This window comes from Cryptotermes secundus, unplaced genomic scaffold, assembly GCF_002891405.2.
Source record: "Cryptotermes secundus unplaced genomic scaffold, Csec_1.0 scaffold72, whole genome shotgun sequence".
Classification (NCBI taxonomy): Eukaryota; Metazoa; Arthropoda; class Insecta; order Blattodea; family Kalotermitidae; genus Cryptotermes; species Cryptotermes secundus.
The window spans coordinates 1354539-1375054 of record NW_019730103.1 but is presented as its reverse complement, the minus strand read 5'-3'; the positions used below and the strand labels follow the sequence as shown (position 1 = coordinate 1375054).

General features: G+C 45.1%; 1 protein-coding gene across 4 annotated transcripts in view; it reads right to left on the bottom strand.

Moving 5' to 3' along the window:
• LOC111865992 (TBC1 domain family member 4) overlaps window positions 1-20516 on the bottom strand; it is a 95270-nt gene that overhangs the window by 69060 nt on the left and 5694 nt on the right. For all 4 annotated transcript variants that reach the window (XM_023854453.2, XM_023854451.2, XM_023854454.2 and 1 more), the window contains exon 3: window positions 12701-12919. In XM_023854453.2, the coding sequence (XP_023710221.1) occupies window positions 12701-12919 (219 nt within the window). The remainder of the gene's footprint in view (window positions 1-12700; window positions 12920-20516) is intronic.

The window sequence follows — 20516 nt, the reverse complement described above, 5'->3', positions numbered from 1 at the left end:
GCTGTCTAAATCACAGAATCAAGATGCTTAATTGAAAGACCCGTAAGGATCCGATATGGAGGAGGCAGGAAATTCTAATTACGTTACATTCATCACATCGTTAGTCCTCGGAAGCGTAGGTGAAAAGAGAAAGTCATTAACGGAGCGAGAGACTTTAGTGAGGGAAAGAGAGTAGAATCCGTCAGAAGATCCCCAAGCGCTGTCTTTCCTTCTAAGGACAGCACGAAAGCGATGACGCTAGAACCTGTGGTCTGACGAGGGGCCCGGAATCTTTATTTCTTTAATTAACTGTGAAATGGGTAATTTGGAAAGATAAATCTACGAGGACTGATTTTCTCGATATTATCCACCCTCCATATTTTGTTCATGAAAATAATTTGGAGACTGCACTCTGCCGCCGTTCTAGGGTAAAAAGCCTACTCAGCTGGCCCCATTCGACAACAATTGGAACCTGGACACCACCAGTAACACAAGACACGGCATATACAGCAAGCAAAGGCAGAAACCATCTCCGGGAGAAAGACTACAGAATTAAAGACATAGTCATCCACACATATGACCGTGCATACTGTCCTGGATAGAGTCCATAAAACTGAAGTCCAACTTGAAATTGAAGCTGAAGTCAATTTCTAAAAAGGAGAGCTATAGATGTGATACATAAACCAGCTTTTGGATAGTCTCCCAACATCTAAGATATCTGATAAGACAGAAAGACTGAACATTAACATAAATCCAACAAGTACAGATCAACAACCAAGCAGATAACATTTCCTACATATCACTAGGGACCTATCGGCAGATAAACCCATCGGGACAATTATCACGTCAGAAGAACACCTACGTAACACCAAAGAAACACGGAACACTCAGATATACTTGTAATCTTACTTTCGACGGAGTTGCAACTCGCTCACTTCCTCTTTCTTAATACGACTTCAGATGAGAGAGATCTGCGCTTGGTTTTCTTATCAGACGAGCTGCAAGCAATGAGGGCTAGTTCCTTGTTTCCTGTTTCATCTCCTTTCCAAGATATCTGATGGCCTTCATCGCACGCATAATGGACTAGCTTCAATTTTCGAGCAGACCTTGCCTCACAAACGGTCCATCGCAGAAAATCTCGGTACGGACAAAAGATGTTCCTCTTGGGAAGACAACCCCGAGAAAACTATTATTTCTGCAGCTGTATGCATGGATTCGAATCAAAGTCAAGTTTCTTCCACATTACTTTCTCCGCAGGAAAGCCTGGGATCGTTACATAAATGGGAGTTACTTTCAACTTTCTTCCACATTACTTTCTCCGCAGGAAAGCCTGGGATCGTTACATAAATGGGAGAGTTACTTTCAACTTTCTTCCCCATTACTTTCTCCGCAGGAAAGCCTGGTATCGTTACATAAATGGGAGTTACTTTCAACTTTCCTCCCCATTACTTTCTCCGCAGGAAAGCCTGGGATCATTACATAAATGGGAGAGTTACTTTCAACTTTCTTCCCCATTACTTTCTCCGCAGGAAAGGCATTGGGATCGTTACAAAAAATGGACAGTTACTGTCACACGAGGAAAAATCCAGACTATCTCCCACCGCTGAGAGGTAATGGAGAGGAATTGTGAGAGGACCAACATGCACATGGGATGGGAAAGGAAGCAAAGAAGCCGTTTCAACTGGAAGGAGAGAGAGGAAGGTAGGAGGAAGAGAATGATAGGACGAATCACAGATGGAAAGGAAATACCGAAGGAATAAGAGAAATGTTTATCCCCATCAAATATGACGGGTAATGTAAGTAACCAGCGCAAACAACAAAAACTGTCCCTCAAATTGCACTGCAGCCTTATTTTTTGACAAGTTGACAGCATTTGAAACAACATCCACTAACAGCAACGTTTTATAACCTGAACCCCTGAGCGAACCTCATATAATTACTAACGTAACTTCATATTTTGAGCGTCGGATTGCAACTTACTCGTTGCAAGTTCAGACATCTCCTATGAACGCGTGGCCGGGTTCAGTCAGTCTATCGGATTCCTGAACAGAGCACCCGTCGGATTCAATGAGTCGCAAAGTAAACAGCAGAGATAGCCGACCAACACTGGGAGCCCCTGGCGCCACAAATAGCAGTCCACGTGACTCCCAGATGGGCTCGAAGGCAATCCGCAGACTGCTTGGCTCTGGGAGAGATCTCAAGAGAAGTAACTGCAATTGTCTGCAGCTGTCATGAGGCATCGATGCTATGTAGAACAGGCCAAGCGTGGCCTAATCCATAAAGATGATGATGATGATGACGACGACGACTATGCGTGATGCATGCAATATTCCCGTCCTACTGATAATAAGAAACTGAAACCCCACTCTGGTGGACTGGTGATCTCATGTGATAAGGACTCCGCCCAGCTGCGCGATGTGATGGAAATGCTGATTGTGACAATGCACGAAACCTTCCTCCCCACAGCTGGGCTTACAGGCTTGCATTCCCGTTCAACACAGCGCTCGGACCTCTCTTCCTCCCTACATCTACGTTCCTTGTTGCTCGGTTTCGCATGAAAACAAAACAGGAAAGAGTGACAATCCCTGCATGTCCACGGTTTGAACACCGTCAAAACTGGCATTATAGCCATACTGTCTTCATATTATTTTATCTTACTTTCTTTATTTCATGAGAATATCTAAAGAAAAACGGACGCTTAAACTGGTCTGAAATAAAAGAATATTGGAATTTAAACGGAAAATAATTCAGTTCCAACAGTAACATGGCACTTAGCACTGGAACATGTTTGAATTAGATAAGAATTCAAACACTAAGAGAGAACGCTTCATCACTTCCATCGTTAACTCACACAGTAAACCTGCTAACTCCATTTCAGCGTATTTCATCCTCCTTATCCAGATGAAAGGTCGCGGGTTCAAGTCTCGAGGAGGTCACTGGATTTTTTTCAGTTGACCTAATCCTTCCAGCCGCACTAGGCCCTGGGGTTTACTCAGCCTCTAACAGAAATGAGTACCAGGAATTAATTAAATAATTTTCCCGGGGAGTAAAGCGCGGCCGGCGCGTAGGGCTGACAATCTTACCGCCATCTTTGAGCCGATTGTGTAGATAGTGTGGGAGCCTCAACGTCTCACAACCCTATGGGCCTTCACGGCCTGGTACAGGGATAGTTTTACTTTTTTTTATCCAGAGGAAACTTCCGTATCTGACAGATGTCTGCAATTTCAACACATTCCCTTCCTTCCGTCGGGAAGAACGTCACTACGACAGTTCATTCCAGACTCCTACTGGTCTGAAGGACTTCAGTGGGCAGGTCAGAGTTTCGCTAACTCTTCCAATGCCAAGAGGTTTTACGAAATGGCTTTTCGGAGGGCCTTACGAGCACCATCGTCTTAACAGAACAACTTCAGTATGTGTTTCTTACTAACCCTTCAAACCACAGATTCCCACCTAAATAATACTTAAACATTTCGGTTGTCGGCTCAGAATACACACCGTGGCGCCTATACAACGACCACCCGGATAAAGACCTTTAAACAAAACAATCGCTTTGTATTGTGAGAATCATATGGAACGCATAGACACACTGTGTAGACAAACTGAACTTCAATGCAGGTGACAGATACAGTGACCACATGGTTTAACGGGGTGACAGGTGTCAGTTTCGATAGCTGAAAAGCGACAGTAGCTGGATAAACTGTCCAACGATTGCAACAGAGATTTCCATTCACTGACACAGTTAAAGGCAGGAGCTCTCCATCACAAGAGAACGCGTGCGTAAAATTGTGGGCATTGTAAACTGCAGTTCTAAACTGGAGACGAGTCTGAATGTCCATTTGTAAATGTTTCGAAACTGACTGTACACGCGTTACACCAAAACAGGTCACTCAGACTAACGCAAATATTTTCCTTGCTCTAAGGCGGCCACGTGTGGCTAGCCAATGTTTATGCAGTAGTATCTGTACACACACAGAAACTGGACTCTGCGAGCACCTACACTGTAGCTTAGGGGCCCATATACTCGTACGTACGAGTCTCGTTCGCGAGTCCGATTCGGCTCGGGTTCCCATGAGCCAAACTCGACCGTGTGTGTGGGTCGCAAAGTTGGGAGTCAGCTCATGCTGAGCCCGGCTCCCGAGTCAAGCTCGCCGAGCCGGACTCGTACGTGTATGGGCCCCTTTATAAATCTTACCACCTATTACAATGTCCAAACAAATACATCCTTATTTTCATTCCTCGCAACCGGCTGTATATAATATCGACTGCATTTGGACCTTCAACACAAGAACAAAACAGTTTGGACAAGGCTTTATTAAAATACTTGCTTCAATCAAGTCTATTGGTCTCATTTTATTAAAATCATTGTTGTGTCCACGGCTCCGGTACCATCGAAACAGTCTATAGTCTACACTAAGATCAGACTAGACCAGGCTAAGACTAATGCCTTCTCCTACTTCAAGAAAGCCTATGATTCAGTTAGGAGGGAAGTAGTGTACAATATTCTAATAGACTTTAGGGTACCCATGAAACTAGTTAGGCTGATTAAAATGTTACACCAAATATCCATACCCTGAGTGGGTTTCGAACCCATGATTCCAGCATCCGAGCGGGCGGCCACTGTGACCGGCAGAGACTGCAATGCACTGGCGGGAACTAATTTCAGACAGAAATCTTCTCGTGGAGCCTATGTAACGACGCTTTCGGTATAAGCGTCCGATAATAGGGTGGCAGATGAATCGGAAAGGATTTTGAAGGAAACGGCCGTGTCCTACTCTAGTTGCTATTCAGGTATTTGATCGGAGGGCCTGAGGAAAACACGGAAATCCTCAGTCAGCATAACCAGCATCAGACTGAACACCTCCCGAACACGTTTCTACTAGCCTGCTGGCTGCAGGAGTCATTCTTACGGAGCCCGCCGCCGGTTCTCATTCCAGCCCTGATGAATTCACTCCAGATCGTCTGAGACGTCAGTAAACGTGTAAAGGACCGTACGCCGTTTACACCCTTGAAGGCCCACGCCACTGTAAAACGAACCTACAATTAAGGAAATAGTGATCTGAAGCCAAACGAAGTGGACGGGCAGTTTAACGGCAGGGAGTCTTCGATCACTCTGTAAGTGTGATCAGGGGTTCATAACCCCACGGCGCCAGCAGGTTCGCTGAAGCGGTAAGGCTTTGAACTTGCATTCGCGAGGTATCTAATTCGAATCTTGGCCGGAATATCGGCCGTTCTGATTGACGTTCTTCGTGGATTTCCCATATCTTTCCAGGCAAATGTTTGGCCTACAATTAGGCCATAACCGTTTCCTTCCGCATCTTTTCAAATTCATGATTCATTACTATTCCTACCAGTCGACGCGAAAGCATCGTTAAATAACGTAAATCTAAAATTGCATTATGCGATGAACATATACAGGGGAGTGGAGGTACAGATCCACCATTCTTGTTCTCGGCCTTAAATGGAGGTGTGATCGGCTTCACTGCCTGGCCATTTTATCCCCGGAGAAATCGCCCATGGTATCCGTTGGATAATCCATAAATACGTATAAATAAAATAAACCCGAGAACAGCTACGAGTGTCAAGCAGCTGCAGTACATGTAGCAAACACTGTGTTATATGACTCTGTGGTGGTGCAGCCATGGAGGCTTAGTGTGTGAAGGCCCTGCACTGCTAACTGAAGCGGTGGGGGCCCGTAGAAACGAACAAGAGGGTCCTCGGAGAGAAGTTGAACAGAACGAAACGTCCAGGTGTGCACTGGTCGCTAACGAACAAAACGCAGGTTAGAATAGATGCTTCTTGGCACAGCAGATCATGACGTCTGCCAGAATGGCAAACAGCTGGAGGCTGTGTACATGTATCAGGTACATTGCATAACAATACCCGATGCTCTTGGCCGTCTTCCGACAGCTGCTGTAGCTACCGCCAGTGTTATGTAAGCTCAGGGACAATGCTAACAGTCCGCGTGGCGCATTTTCTGGTTCCTGACATTTATACATCTGTGTAAACTAACTCCCTGGCAACAGAATAAACCACTGACCAGACTGATTGATAGATATTTATTTCATAATCAACATCTACATATGTGTACTGCAGTAAGGGCCGCTGAGAATTCGAGGGGAATTCCCATCATCTGTTATACTGCATAAGTTTCGTGCTGTTAACTTGACCGGCTTTCTCCTATATTCCTTTTCAGTCCTATACATCATCGAGTGACACGTCAAAGGTGATGTCAAATGGTATGATACATGAATGGCGAACTGGAAAGAATCTGAAAAAGAACAAAACTTTCGTGGCCGAAACGAGGCAACATCCCGGAATCTGTCTGGTGTAACTGACAAAAACCATGAAAGCCTCAGGATACCTGCGACCCATTCGGCATTCGAACTATGACAGCGTTATTGCTAGGTATTAGTTAAAGGCTGATATATGTACAGGGTGTAACTAAAGAATATGATAAAACTTCTGGCACGGGATCCACAAGCCAAAAAAGTAAGGTTGTCCCTGTGCTTAACTAATTAAGCACTAGGCAATGAAGGAGTATTGGGGACTATATGTATAGGTCCACATTTTCTTGACCTCGGCACTAGCTGGAGGTGAGTGGTGAGCTTCACGCCCCGACCGCTTTACCCCCGAGGAAAGAGCCTCAAGTACCCATTAGATAGGAGGTTGGGTGGACCCCAGAGCCGGTCTCGGCTAGGTGGAGAAGAGAAAAATGTTGACCCTTCTGGGACTCGAACTCCGACCCCTCGGTCGTCCAGCCCGTAGCCTATCGCTATACCGACTACGCTGTCCACATCTACGTGCGTCCAGTAGAAATTAATTTACGAGTTATATCCGAAAGAGCACGTTTATAACAAGTACTCAAAATGTCCTCGAAACTTCCTTGGACGTTTGTCGAGATGCACATCATAAGACCAACTTATGATTGATTGCCTTCCGCCTGCGGAAGGACGTGTGGAGAGTACGGAAGAGCTGCAAATTCAAACAGTGGCTTTGCTGCTGCAAATAGAACTCGTCACAAAATGGCTCTCCTTTTAGGCAAGGGCAGTCGTATATTGGCTCCTTACGTAGCAAGGACTTGGGTTCTGAACGATCCCGACTCGGCACGCTGCGATTGCTAGAACTATCTGAGACTGCGTCACCATCAGAACGTGACGTAGACTGTTATGGGGCCATCAGAAAATCGCCAGACTGTTTTCAGCATACCATGAAGCACAAAATCACCACAGAATCAGAAATCTTGATGAACACACATGACTATTCCTCCGTCAGGTCGCCTACTCAATGTATGACATACCCTCGAAGACTCTTCTGCAATTATAGTCACACAATGACAATGCTTTTCTTGGGTTGCCATGCAAACTATTTGTTTGTAGTTCGTGTCAAGGCCGATTGAGGCTCCAGGCTTGAGTGGCCTTGGTTCCTACGGTTCGAGGGGTTGATCTCTCCTCAGGCTTGGAGGTGCTTCATCGGCGAACATATCCCTTGTAATTTTCTGTCCAATGTCACTGCAGTTTGGATACCACTTCATGTAACTGCTCGGATCGCAAGTTCTATTCAAGCTCAGATGCTACGAACTTTGCACTTGTGGAGTGAGGGTTTCTGTGTCTCTGACCTCTGCAGTCACTTACTTCCTATACGTTCTTAATAATTCTTTTTTAAGCGCAAACGTGTTTTAAATACCTCCGATAGTGGTATGTCGTATATTATTTCAGTACCGCATCTAACGATGCAACCGTTGGCACAAAGATTATTGGGAGTTTCTAGGTTCTAACATCAAACATGAGACCGTCTATTCTGACTTAGAGTGTCGATATTTACATCAGCCCTTCCAGGATAGTGTTTTACAACAGGCAACGACCATTTCGTTTCAAACACGTCCCACCCATCATGTGCTTTGTTTCGCGTTCTTTGCTCACCGTGCAAGACTCTAACGCATACAGGGATGGTTATGTCTGTCTGGCCGTTCGTGTATTTCATCTCGACATAAAAGGTTAAAAAAAAGGGTACAGCTATCACTATAACAGGCCATAGAGGCCCACAGGGTTGCGAGACGTCGAGGCTCCAACATTTTCTAGAAAATCCGCTCACAGATGGCGGTGGAGTCAGCTTTAGCGCCGGCCGCTTTTACCCCCCATGAAGATTCATGGTACTCATTTCTGTTAGAGGCTGAATCAGCCCCAAGACCACCGTATGGCTGGAAGGTTTAGGTCAACTGAAAAACCCAATGATCACATCGGAAACTGAACCCGCGACCTTCCGGCTTGTAGCATAGTGCCTTAACTAACTACGCTACAACGTGGCCCCGACATTACGACATATTGGATGATATCTGATATGCACGTTATGGTAGCATCTGTTTGCTGCTTACTTACTATTTGACCCTGAAGATGGAGGCTTATGTTCCGCCGAAAGGCTTGTGGTTTCTAGACGACTACACAACGCCACATCGTAAGAGAGAGTCCTCTTAATACCCGCAGTATTCATGGTAAAACAGGAGCATATTAAAATATCAGAATAAGGAAATATTCGTATGGTAGTTATTCGCGTGAAAAGCACAGAACGCATGGCAGGGTCACCGGTTGCAGCCCTAGTGCGGGACGGAGGGACGGAAGTGACACAAACTTACCAAGGCCCTGTACATCCTACAATCCTTATTGCAGTTAGAGGACTCGACCAAGTCCACTGCGCATCTGCTCAGGGCGGCAAATATACGCAGAACTGCAACTTTACATTCCTGTTCTTCTAACGATGTTCAGCTCTCCTGTTTCTATGCCCCAATGTTTTCCGACCTTCTGTAAAGGTGGGATATTCTGATGACCTTGACCACGTCACGAACTTCATTTATGTTTGCAATACTGCAAAAACTGTTATTTAACTACTCACTTGCTTCAAGGTTAGTAGTGACGGTGAGTTACGATATGGTCATATTTGTTTCGTAACAGCAAATGTGAGGTGCGTGGCGCGGCCTTTCGCATGTTTCCTCAGTGTCCAGACGGTCGCTCTCTGCTTCAGCCCATCAGGGGAGCAGTCCTGTAGCCATGCATGTCTACAGGACTTTCTTTTGAGACGGGTCGCTATTCCTGCCCCATATCAAATGTAAAGTTGTCCCTGTACTTAACTAATTAAGCACTATGACATGAAGGCGTATAGGGAAATGGATGTATATATCCACGTTTTCTTCACTTCCACACTAGTTGGAGGTGAGCGGTCAGCTTCACGCCCCAGCCGCTTTGCTCCCAGGGAAATAGCACACGACATGGATTCGATAGGAGGTTGGGTGGGCCTCAGAGAGCGTCTGCACAACGCGAATAAAATTCTTGATCCTACCGGGACTCGAACTCCGAACCCTCCGTCGTCCAGTTAATAGCCAGTCGCTATACCGACTGCGCTATCCCGGATCCTGTAAATGTTTCGGAGACATTTTTATTTGGACCCGTGTTTCGCGTCGCATCATCACAGAAACAATGAAGACAGGCACAAGTGCTCTGTGCCCTTATCTATTAATGCCTGAAGCAATTACTGCCTCTCTTCGCTAACTGCGAGGGGTCAGGTCTCCGAAAATAAACGCAGACCAACACTAACGTGTTGTGAGAAATCGGGGATTACGGACATCACAGCCATGGTTTACACCTATAGAAACCTAAACTAAACACAAAACATACCTTACACAATATAGAAATAAATTATTACACGAGCATTCGGCAGAAGAAAATAGTCATTAAATACGTAAGTCTATCACGAACTCATTCTTTATAACAAACAAACAATAAATTCACACAAAAGTATCCATTGTTAGGTTATGACAAGAAGTAGAAATTGTATACTGAATGAACAATCATTGGGTGTTAAGGCTTCAATCTTCACAAACTGAACTAAACTAAACCAAACTAAACCAAGTAAAGTAAAGCTATCCCTGTACCAGGCCGTGAAGGCCCAAAGGGTTGTGAGACGTTGAGGGTCCCACATTATCTAGACAATCGGCTCAAAGATGGCGGTAAGGTTGTCAGCCTTACACGCCGGCCGCGCTTTACTCCCCAGGAATATTCCTGGTACTCATTTCTGCTAGAGGCTAAGTCGACCCCAGGGCCATAGAGCGGCTGGAAAGATTAAGTCAATTGAAAAAAAATCCAATGACCTCATCGGGACCTGAACCCACGACCTTCCGGCTTGCAGCATAGTGCCTTAAACCTGAAACTAATCTACAATAGAAGTAAATACACTCCAGAAACTGAATCTGTTTCCATCCTCAGGTGAAGAGCGGGCAATCCCCACTCTGTTCGTTCCATTAGAAAGAGCTAACCTCAATCAGTGAACAGGTTAGCTCTTTCTAACGGACTCAGCTGAGTGGACGCCCCACACCCTCTCTTCCGAGGACGCAAGTAGATCCAGCTTCCGGCATCCGGCTTTCGGAACGCTGTGTTCTTTGAATATAGAACAATGGACAAAGCCCAAAAACCCAATAAATGCGAGAGTTATACATCGTCGTCAAACCCTTCAGAATCTATTTGTTCCCTACATGCTTCACACTCGCACTGTAAAAGGGAAGAGAAATCTCATTTTAACGCAGTCTAAACTTAGACCAGACTTTTGTTCTTTTTCACGATTATGCTCTCGAGGCCATGGCTGCTTGCTAACTACCATCGCTCGAAAATGTACTCATAAAATCACGCCTGTTTAATCAGAAAACGTATTGCACATACGAGGTACCATCGGAAAGTTCCCGGAACAGGTCAAAAAAGAAGTGCTGGCTTAACTTGCTCAATTTTGGCTGTCATCTCCTTCAAAACAGTTTCCTTGGGAACGCATACACGGATCCCATTGTTTCCCCACGCTTCAGAGGCACCGTGAAAGTCACTTCCCTCAATGCTGTCGAGTGCCGCTTGTGATTCCCTTTGGATGTCAGACTCGGTTTCAAAACGTCGTCCCTTCAGTTGCATTTTCAGTTTGGGAAACAAAGCTAAATCACAGGGGGGCTAAGTCCGGCGAGCAGGGACGATGGGAAAAGGTATCCATGTTGTTGTTAGTCACAAACTCTGTAGATTTCAGGGACGTGTGGGGAAGCGCGTTGTCGTGCTGAAGGAGCAATGCGGCGCATGTTCAGATTTTCTGTTATGATCTCCTGGCAAACTCCAGGGGTCAGTTTACAGTCCCTCATATACTGCGATCGCGAGTTCGAATCCCCACACGGGAGTGGAAGGTATGTCTGATTCGGTGTTTCTAGAGAAATTCACAGCGTACCTCTAGACAGCAGCACTGCTCAGTGGATAGTGTTATACCATCAAGATGTAACTGTCTTTCGACAGTTTTTTAAAGTCACTGGGGTTAGACGTTTCTGATTAATTTTGTTTTATAAGTAAGAAATTTCGCGTGCTTTCTGGGGGATTTTATGCTTCTAGTTCATTAAGGATTGTGCTAACAGCAACAATGGTCTCTATGCTTGTTCCATCTGAAGAAATGAAAACGGCGATCCCTTCACAGGCACTAAAAAACTGCAATGGTACGGACTTCCCCTCCGGTCGCAGTATCTCGTGGCTACGCACTACTTACACTTGATATCAACGTGAGCAAGTCTACAAGCTTGGTAAGGTAAAGGTAAAGTTACCTCTGTGCTTAACTAATTAAGCATTATGCAATGAGGACGTATGGGGGGGTGGATGTACAGATCCAAATATTCTTGACCTCAGCACTAGTTGGAGTGATGGTCAGCTTCACGGCACGGCCGCTTTACCCCTTGGGAAAGAACCCTCGGCCGTCCAGCCGGTAGCCAGTCGCTATACCAACTCGGGCCTTCCCGGCTCGCTTCTTTCATTTGGACGATAGTTAAAAGTCTGGGTTGGAGAGGCCGTGAAGGGAAGCTCAGAGAATGGTGCAATAGTGTTCCACTCCCCTCCAGGCCCCATCCGGGTCACCGGTCCCTAGCCACTACCTACACTCGGGGCAACACATTGGCCAGGAGACCGGAGGGGAAGACATGGACGTACCCTAGAGGGAGAGGCCGTACCATAGCAATTGGAAGATGGCTTTTCAATGTGAATGCCTGTGTCCAGTCCCAGATGAATTGTCCATGGTGGACGAAATGACACTGAACTAGTTTTTCTCAGACTTCTTTCGGTTTTTCTACTAATCAATATCCCACCACTGCCCCATAACCATCTACCATCAACACGCGAAGTGTCTGACACCTCTGACCAGGCAGCATATTATCATATTCTCTCAATTTAAAATTTCGATTTTCTGACCTGCATTTGGATTGCCGCAGTATTTCAAGTACGTTTGAAGGGAGAAGGGTAAAAAGTAAGTAAGTAAGCTATCCCTGTAACAGGCCATGAAGGCCCACAGGGTTGTGAGACGTCGAGGCTCCCACACTATCTAGACAATCGGCTCAAAGATGGTGGTAAGGTTGTCAGCCTTACGCGTCGGCCGCGCTTTACTCCCCAGGAAAATGATTTAATTAATTCCTGGTACTCATTTCTGTTAGAGGCTGAGTAAACCCCAGGGCCTTGTGTGGCTGGGAGGGTTAGGTCAATTGAAAAAAATCCAATGACCTCATCGGGACTTGAACCCGCGACCTTCCGGCTTGTAGCATAGCCCCTGAACCAACTACACTACCGCGTGTGAAGGGAGAAGGGTACAAGGTCAAAAGAGAAGTACAGGGGTTCGGCAAATGACACTTAATTCTGTGGCGCTAGTATAGAAGGGAGGTGGATCTGGTACTCACATCGCTGGCATCGGCCGCCTGGTAGAGGTAGCAGTAGAGCAGTGGTTCCACGGTGTCCCTAAGCAGGTACATGAAGGTGCACTGGTTGTCATACGTATGCGAGAACCTAATGATGTTCTGCAGGGAGTGCTGAAACATGACGGCCGGAACTTGCTGCCCAGATTCCGCGACACCCCGGCTGAAGGCGTGTACCTGGCCGTCCCGAATGCCCAGGGAAACCTGCAACCAGATCAAAGCATGTAAATTTACCGACTGATCTCACATCAAATACAATTCAATATAAGAACGGCGTGATAGTTTCAAACTCCTTTATATCACAGCATTAAGGACCAGATACTTTTTTACGTTCCATCTTACTCTTTGTAGTTCATAATACTGTAGCGTGTAGTACTGTTGCTATATAACGATCGCGAGAAGGAACATGCCTTGGTTGGTAACGGTCAATAAACGTCAACAATATCCGGGCTATCCCTAGGCAACCGCTAATAACAATAATAGGAAAACTGCCGGAAGGGGAAATTTTCTGCTTGGTCCGACACCAGGCTGTATAACAAGGACACCTCTCGTAAAGCAACTGAGGGGGTTGCCCGTGTGGAGGCGGGGTCGAATACCTCCACCGTGAGCCTGCGAGTCGTAAGAGGCGACGAAAAGGGAAGCCTCAAATCTGAGACAGTAAAATATGGTCTCGAGTCCCAAGGAACCCAGACTCGAGAAAGACTGCATTGGCAAGGGCCAGCAGCATATACAAAAGGCAGACGCGTCCTCTCATCAGAGAGGGCGCCCCACAGAAACAAGACCGTAAATGCCAAACACTAATAAATATCTGGTCATGAGCCCCAGCCGGGGCTCAACACCAAGACTTACTGACTGACTGACCGTCAGTCGCAATGTGACTTGGACTTGGTAAAGCAACTTTGACGCCAAGACTAACTGATTGACGGTAAACCGCCAGTCGTAAAGTAACTCTGACTCTGACTCTGACTAAAGCAACTTTGACTGAGAGAGTGGAGTTGCGGGATATTCGCCGCACAGTAACGACGTGAGCACAGAAGCTGGAGAATCTTCCTTGTTGGGTTCCGTTACCAGAAAACGACTAGTGAAACCAAACTGAGAAGACTTAGCGTGTGAAGTAGTGATTTGTAAAGCGTGTGGATTAGCGATAGCGTTATAATTACTTGTAGTTCCCAGTGCTGTGTGTAAATGGCCAGTAAATCGAGTCACCAATCCAAACCCTGTCTAAAGTCAAGTCATACACGTAACAATATGCTCACACCACCTTTTGCAAATATAACTCTTAGAATAATAATAGTTCGGCTGAGGACTGGTATTTTGGGTTGTACGGACATGTGGATTGGAGAAAGGCCGACGTTTCAGGAGAAACATATCGCCGCAATTTGAGTAAGCCTAACAAGAAACCAGCAGACAGGGGCAGAAGCTGTGCCGTGAGAACATTAAATCCAACACAACATCAATGGAATTCAATACCGACATTCTGCATGGTGACGGACACTCCAAGAACAATAAACATTGTAAGGCGTAAGTCTCCAACCATGGACAATTTCACAGCTGTCTCACAGCTGTTACAAAATATGCTCAGTAAAGTCATCACTGACAAATATCCGTTTAAGTATGGTCCTGTTACTCTACCATTATCATCTGTAAAGAGTGTGAACAGATCTGACAAACCGGGATATTAACTTTGACTTAGCCCAGCGTGGGGTTAATGGTCCGGAATGAATTGACGAAGCATCGGGGCGAAGGTACACCAAGGAAGCTGGCAACTGCAACGCAACCGCAATTTCCGAGAAAAATCGACGATTTTTAAAGAGGCAACTTGTTTCCAGATTAGCATGCGCACACTGAGGAAACTTAATCTCAGACATTATTCTTTCTCCATCCATCCGCTGCAGGCCCACTTCTTCGAATCCCTTCTCTGCCACTCCGTCAATCCATATGCTTCTAGGCCTTTATCTCTTGCCCCCGCCTGAGAGTATTCTGTTTGTGTCATCTGCTGCGTGAGATTCCCTGACATGTGCGTGCCACATTATGTGTTCTGTTTTTATACCGCATAACACAAAAGTGAGATCTGCAAGCCTATCCTTCCCAATTTGCTTGATGTAAAACGTTCTTTCGTGATTTTTAGTCGATCATCTACAAAAGTCCATTTCCACTTCAAACAGGGGTACAACGTTAACAACAGGAATAATAATCCATTCCACTTACAACAGACTATTCAACAGGAACAAAAATCCATTAGCACTTCAACAGGCCTACAACTTCAACTACAGGAAGAGAAATCCATTTTCATCTCCAGTAGGTTTACTACTCTCATAACAGGAACAAAAATCAATTTCTACTTCCAACAGGCTTTTAACTTTAACAGGAGGAACAGAAAATCTAGACCCAAAAACTAAATAAACACGTCAATAATGTAAGTAAAGAAAAAGTTACACAAACATTCCCTCAAATAAAGGTTAAATAAATTTGATTACAAAGAACAGCAATATAAGAGATGAAGTGACAGGAAGCTGGAGAAAACTGCATAATGAGCTTCATACCTTGTACTCTTCTCCAAGCATAATTAGAATGATCAAGTCAAGGAGGATGAGGTCGGCAGGTCATGTAGCACGAATGGGGGAGACGAGGAATGCGTATAGGATATTGGTGGGAAAGCCAGAAGAAAAGAGACCACAGGGAAGACCAAGTCGTAGGTGCGTGGACAATATTAAAATGGTTCTTACAGAGATAGGATGGGATGCGACGGATTGGATAGATCTGGCTCAGGATATGGACCAGTGGAGGGCTCTTGTGAACGCGGTGATGAACCTTCGGGTTCCATAAAATGCTGGGAAATTCTTGAGTAGCTGCTGAATTGGCGGCTCCTCCAGAAGGGCTCAGCTCCACGAGTAAGTAAGTAAGTAAGTAAGTAAGAAGAGCAATATGGCGATTTTATTACGAATTCGTTGAATGTTTTCTTGTTTTATCCTCACAGCGACACGCCTCTCTAAGATATAATACATCTACAATTGCTGTCTTGTAAATAATGTGTTCCATTTTCACATAACACACCATTCATATCGAAATTTCACATTGTCCCACTGCCCTAAACCATGTCTTCCATCCTTACTGAATTTTCATTCCAAAATGTTTTTAATTATCACAATGTTTTAAAACATCTATTCCTATCACAGCCGTTTTAATATGGTGTCCCGACTATAAACTATTCTTACATAGCCCTATCAACAGAAACTACGTAAGCATTCTATTTTGGTGCTCATAACAGAATCTGAGATCATCATCAAAAACTTCGCTGGGTTAGAATATTAAGACCCATTCCTATGTATCATAAGATCTTGGTCTTTCCATCGTTGTTGTGGTTTTCCAGAGTGCCGTCATCCCCAAGAATGCAAACTGTGGTCTCCTTTCATTATATCCAAATACGAACGAGCCCCACCTCTAATATCCGGACTCCGTTGCGTTTAAAATCCAAATTACACTGCAACAATAAAGCGTTGTTCTTGATGTACTGTTATGCAGGCGTAAGTTTGTATCAACTTATCATACGACACTGGAGATTATCTCACCAGGATGTGCTCCACAGCTCCACAATCGCCATGATATCTCACAAGACCCGGCTATTTGCAACTACAACGTGAACACCGCGAACCTTATCCGATGTCACCGTTCAACGCCATATTTTCATTGCTCCATCGAGAAGCTGAGCAACTGCGGAACACAGCAAATCCACCTTCACCCTTCAAAGCACAGAGGTTTCTTTTTATAGCTAGTGGGTGGGACTAAGTCCCTTGTACTGCGGCCACTTGTACCAGCCCCAGAAGATAGGTGAGGGTGATTGTGGAGCAATTGGTGGAATGAAGATTGGCAGGGGAAACCGAAGTACTCGGAGAATACCTGCCCCAGCGCCACTTTGTCTACCACAAATCCCACTTGACCAGACCCGGGATCGAACCCGGGCCGCCGCGGTGTGAAGCCAGCGACTAACCGCTTGAGCTATGGCGCAGCCTCAAGCACAGGGTTACTACATGCATCATCTACTTTAACATTAAAAACTCCGCACTTCTGCTCAGAACGTATTTGTGTCGCTTCATTCTCAAAATATACATCGAGTGTTAGAACTGAGGTTCTCATGGCGGTCGCCATGAAAGGTACTGTCTTCTGGGATGTGACGCCGTGTAGCATGACAGAGGTTTACAGACGTTTTGAGGAAGTTAGTGTCATCACCTTCAGTTACCGGAAACCCTAGCAGCTGGCGAAGGGTTAATAAATTCTTTATCTTAACTCTCAAAGGTATCCCGACTATGCGGCAGGTTTGCGTACGTTCCTCTACACGACTCTTCATGCCTCCTAAAAGTAAAAACTCTGGATTTGGGTACAAATCTCTCATTTAACTTCTCTCTCTAATTTTATTGTGAAATTGGGATTATACCAGCACGAATTTCGTGGTGCACAGTTAACGAAACTTTTTCTTTCACTAGCTCTACAGTCCCTTGGGCCCTGGCTTTTGATTTTTCAGTTTCATGATCATTTTACACGCGGTAGGTCTACTCGGACGAGTGATCAGCTCGTCGCAAGGCCTCTACCTAAACACAGGACAACACAAACACAGAATAAACTCATACACATACCAAATATCCATGCCTTGTGTCACACAAGTTGTGTGGCATTCGAACCCACAATCAGGGCTTCCGAGAGAGCGAAGAGAGTGCATGCCTTGGACAGCTCGGCTACCGTGACCGACAACGAAATTAAGTAAAGGTATCCCTGTAACATGCCGAGGAGGCCCATACGGTTGAGATGTTGAGGGTCCCACATTTTCTAGACAATCGGCTCATAGATGGCGGCAAGGTTTTCAGTCCTACGCGCCGGCCGCCCTTTACCCCCAAGAATATTCAAAGAATGTTCGTGGTACTGATTTCTGTTAGAGGCTGAGTCGACCCCAGGGTCATCGTGCGGCTTGAAGGATTAGGTCAGTTGAAAAAAAAAATCCAATGACCTCATCGGGACTTGAACCCGCGACCTTCCGGCTTGTAGCATAGTGCCTCAACCAACTACGCTACCACGTGCCCCCAACGAAAGCTCTACACATTTCTAAATGTGAAGTATTATTCTCTCTCTAATACCTATCCATAAAAGTCTTCCATAACACATTTACTAATATCATCTTCAATACAAACGGCCAGTCCCTCTGAATTTCTGACATACTCGTATTTTGCGGTTTCGCATGGCCCTTGAAAATAAGTGGTGTAACCAATGATCTTACAAGCCTCTAGACCTGCCCAACTTTCCGCAATGCCCAACATGTCCTGAGATTCAAGTAAATTAAAAACATTATTTCCTAATTTATTTCGGACACCCTTAATATTAAAAAGCCTAACTTTAGTTAATTCTGTCACATCGTCAAGTTCCTGTGCGGTTCCACTTCTTGACCTGTTGTCTTCCGTGCTCCCACGTGCCGGTGCAGCGTCCTGCGTCACCTAGCGTCTGAGATTACATTACTGTCGGGCTGTTTACGCCGTCTCACTGGCGTCATCGTCGGGCTCTGCTGACGGTTGGCAATGTGACGCAGTACCGTGTCCAGCTGACTGACGTCTTCCCTGAGTCAGCGCTCCTACTCCAAACTGCTACCATGGCACAATCCTCTGGCAGTACTGCCTTCTGTTCTTGCACTCGAAGATTTCTTGCCCTCTGCTGTCACATTCTGGTATCTCGCAGGGGTGTCCAGCTGTCTGCTCTTGGCGTATGTTTTCCCTCAAATAACTTAAATCGTATGTCCGTCCATTCACTATCAAATCACCCTTTCTTAAGAGGGGTTGGTGGCCCCACTACTTTGTGTATTTTATGTCTTTTAGGTAAGGGACCATTTCTTTCCATGTTCTCCTGGCCGGTACGGAAGAGTGTTCGCCCACTCTGACTCTGAAACCGACTATGTTTCTCTTATTTTTCCAACACCTCTAGCTTCTTGGAAAATCATGTAAATTAAAAGTGGGCGCTCTCCTCTTCTGGCTCACAACATATTCTCCAACGCTGTCTTGATTTCGTCGACTCGCTCAGCCATTTGACCACCATATCCAGGGTTTCGAAACGATTTTCTTCCTTCTTCTCCTGTAGTACAAAAATTATTATACTGTTTTCCTCTGTCCTTCACTCCTTTGTCGCAGTTTATTTTCTAGTTCTTTATACCTCACTTCATATTCTCTGATCGCCTGTTTAATTAATCTCTTGATTATCAACGTACGCCAACTTCTGGTCGATCTTCACCCGCTCGACTTGCGGCTGAGAAACCCACCTGCCTTTTCTTTAACACGCCGTTCTCCAGTTCATTATGTAATACAGACCCGCCAATTCTGGCGTGGTAGGTTTCCATGACCACGCCCATCCTATCGCTGTACCAACACGTGTGTCTACCACCGTGTCTGAAACTCAACTGCATAACATTGGTGTGCAGTTTAAAATCTCGCGTTTCACATCGCTTTCAGTGGCTAGACTATGTATATAGCGTCAAATCGGAGAGCACATGAATTATGAATTTAAGACAATCTCGTAGTGGTCGTGGCCTAATTTTGGTACTATCCCGGCTTTTCTTCTACGAACTGAGGAAATCCACAAAAACAGACAGTATTGCCAATGTTCCGGCCGAGATTCAAACCCAATTACCTTCTGAACACAAGCTAGAGCGTTACCGGTTCGGTTCAATGTTACTTCTGATGATAGAGTACAGAACATACTCAAACTGGTGTCGTCCCTTACCTGACAATGTCTCCAAGCTGGCACTAAATACTTCAAAGAGTACAAACAGGTTCGACTTTCGGTTAAGCACCACGGTGGTTTATGTCACGAAACAAATACTGCCTAATCCTGGTGAAGATTACTGTCTTGAGTCTGACCTCGTGTAGTCTGGTAGATATTTACCAACGTCTCGGAGGAAGCTTGACGTAGCAGGTTCCTTCAAAACGTTGCGAACTAGCCAGCGGTGTGCTGTCAGTTTGTTTAGAATGGACTCGCTCGTAAAATGTTCTGGGGTCAACATAAATTAAGTGCAAAGATTTTCATGAAATACAAAATATTTTTACCACTAAAGCAATACAAATTGTATTAAAACTATCTTATGAATTAGAAACATTTAAAGTTAGAGAACACGTAAAAATTTCTTTCTGGAATACATCGCATAAACTACGAGTTCTGGCAAGATGACTCCATGCATCGAACCGATCCTCTGACGATTCTGCATACGTTCTAGGGGGATCTCTGGTGTCTGCTGCTGAGCAACGTTGCCGATGCATAGTCTTCACAAGAGTACTACAACCAGATTAGCCAAAGGACTGCCTACTATTTTTATGGTCGTTAAGTTGGATATACTTCCTATTGTTAGATTCTTTCGCGCGCGGCAGCATCATTCATAGCAGTTAAGCCTCGTTCTGCTTCTCTGCTACTAACAACTACTGCGTTTAAAATTGCTTCGCTTTAGCAATTGTGCATGGAGCAGAAATTTGTAGTCTCCATTCCAGAGTTGTGTCTACAATAACTCTAAAATTCGCTAAGGTCGACTTCAAACTTCAATAGATGATTCGACTCTTCAGCCTCTGGCCATGGTGAAATTATTCGTTATATTTCCATGCAGATGAACCCAGTAAATTAAAAAAGGCTAAAACTCTTCATATTTTTTATTACTAGGGTTGTTCTCACGTTCACTTTCCCGCCGATGTATAAGTGAAAGGATTTGTTGATAATAGTATGGCTGCCAAATTATAAATTACAGACTGAATAAATGTCTTCTTCTTCTTCAAAGGTTTTGGAT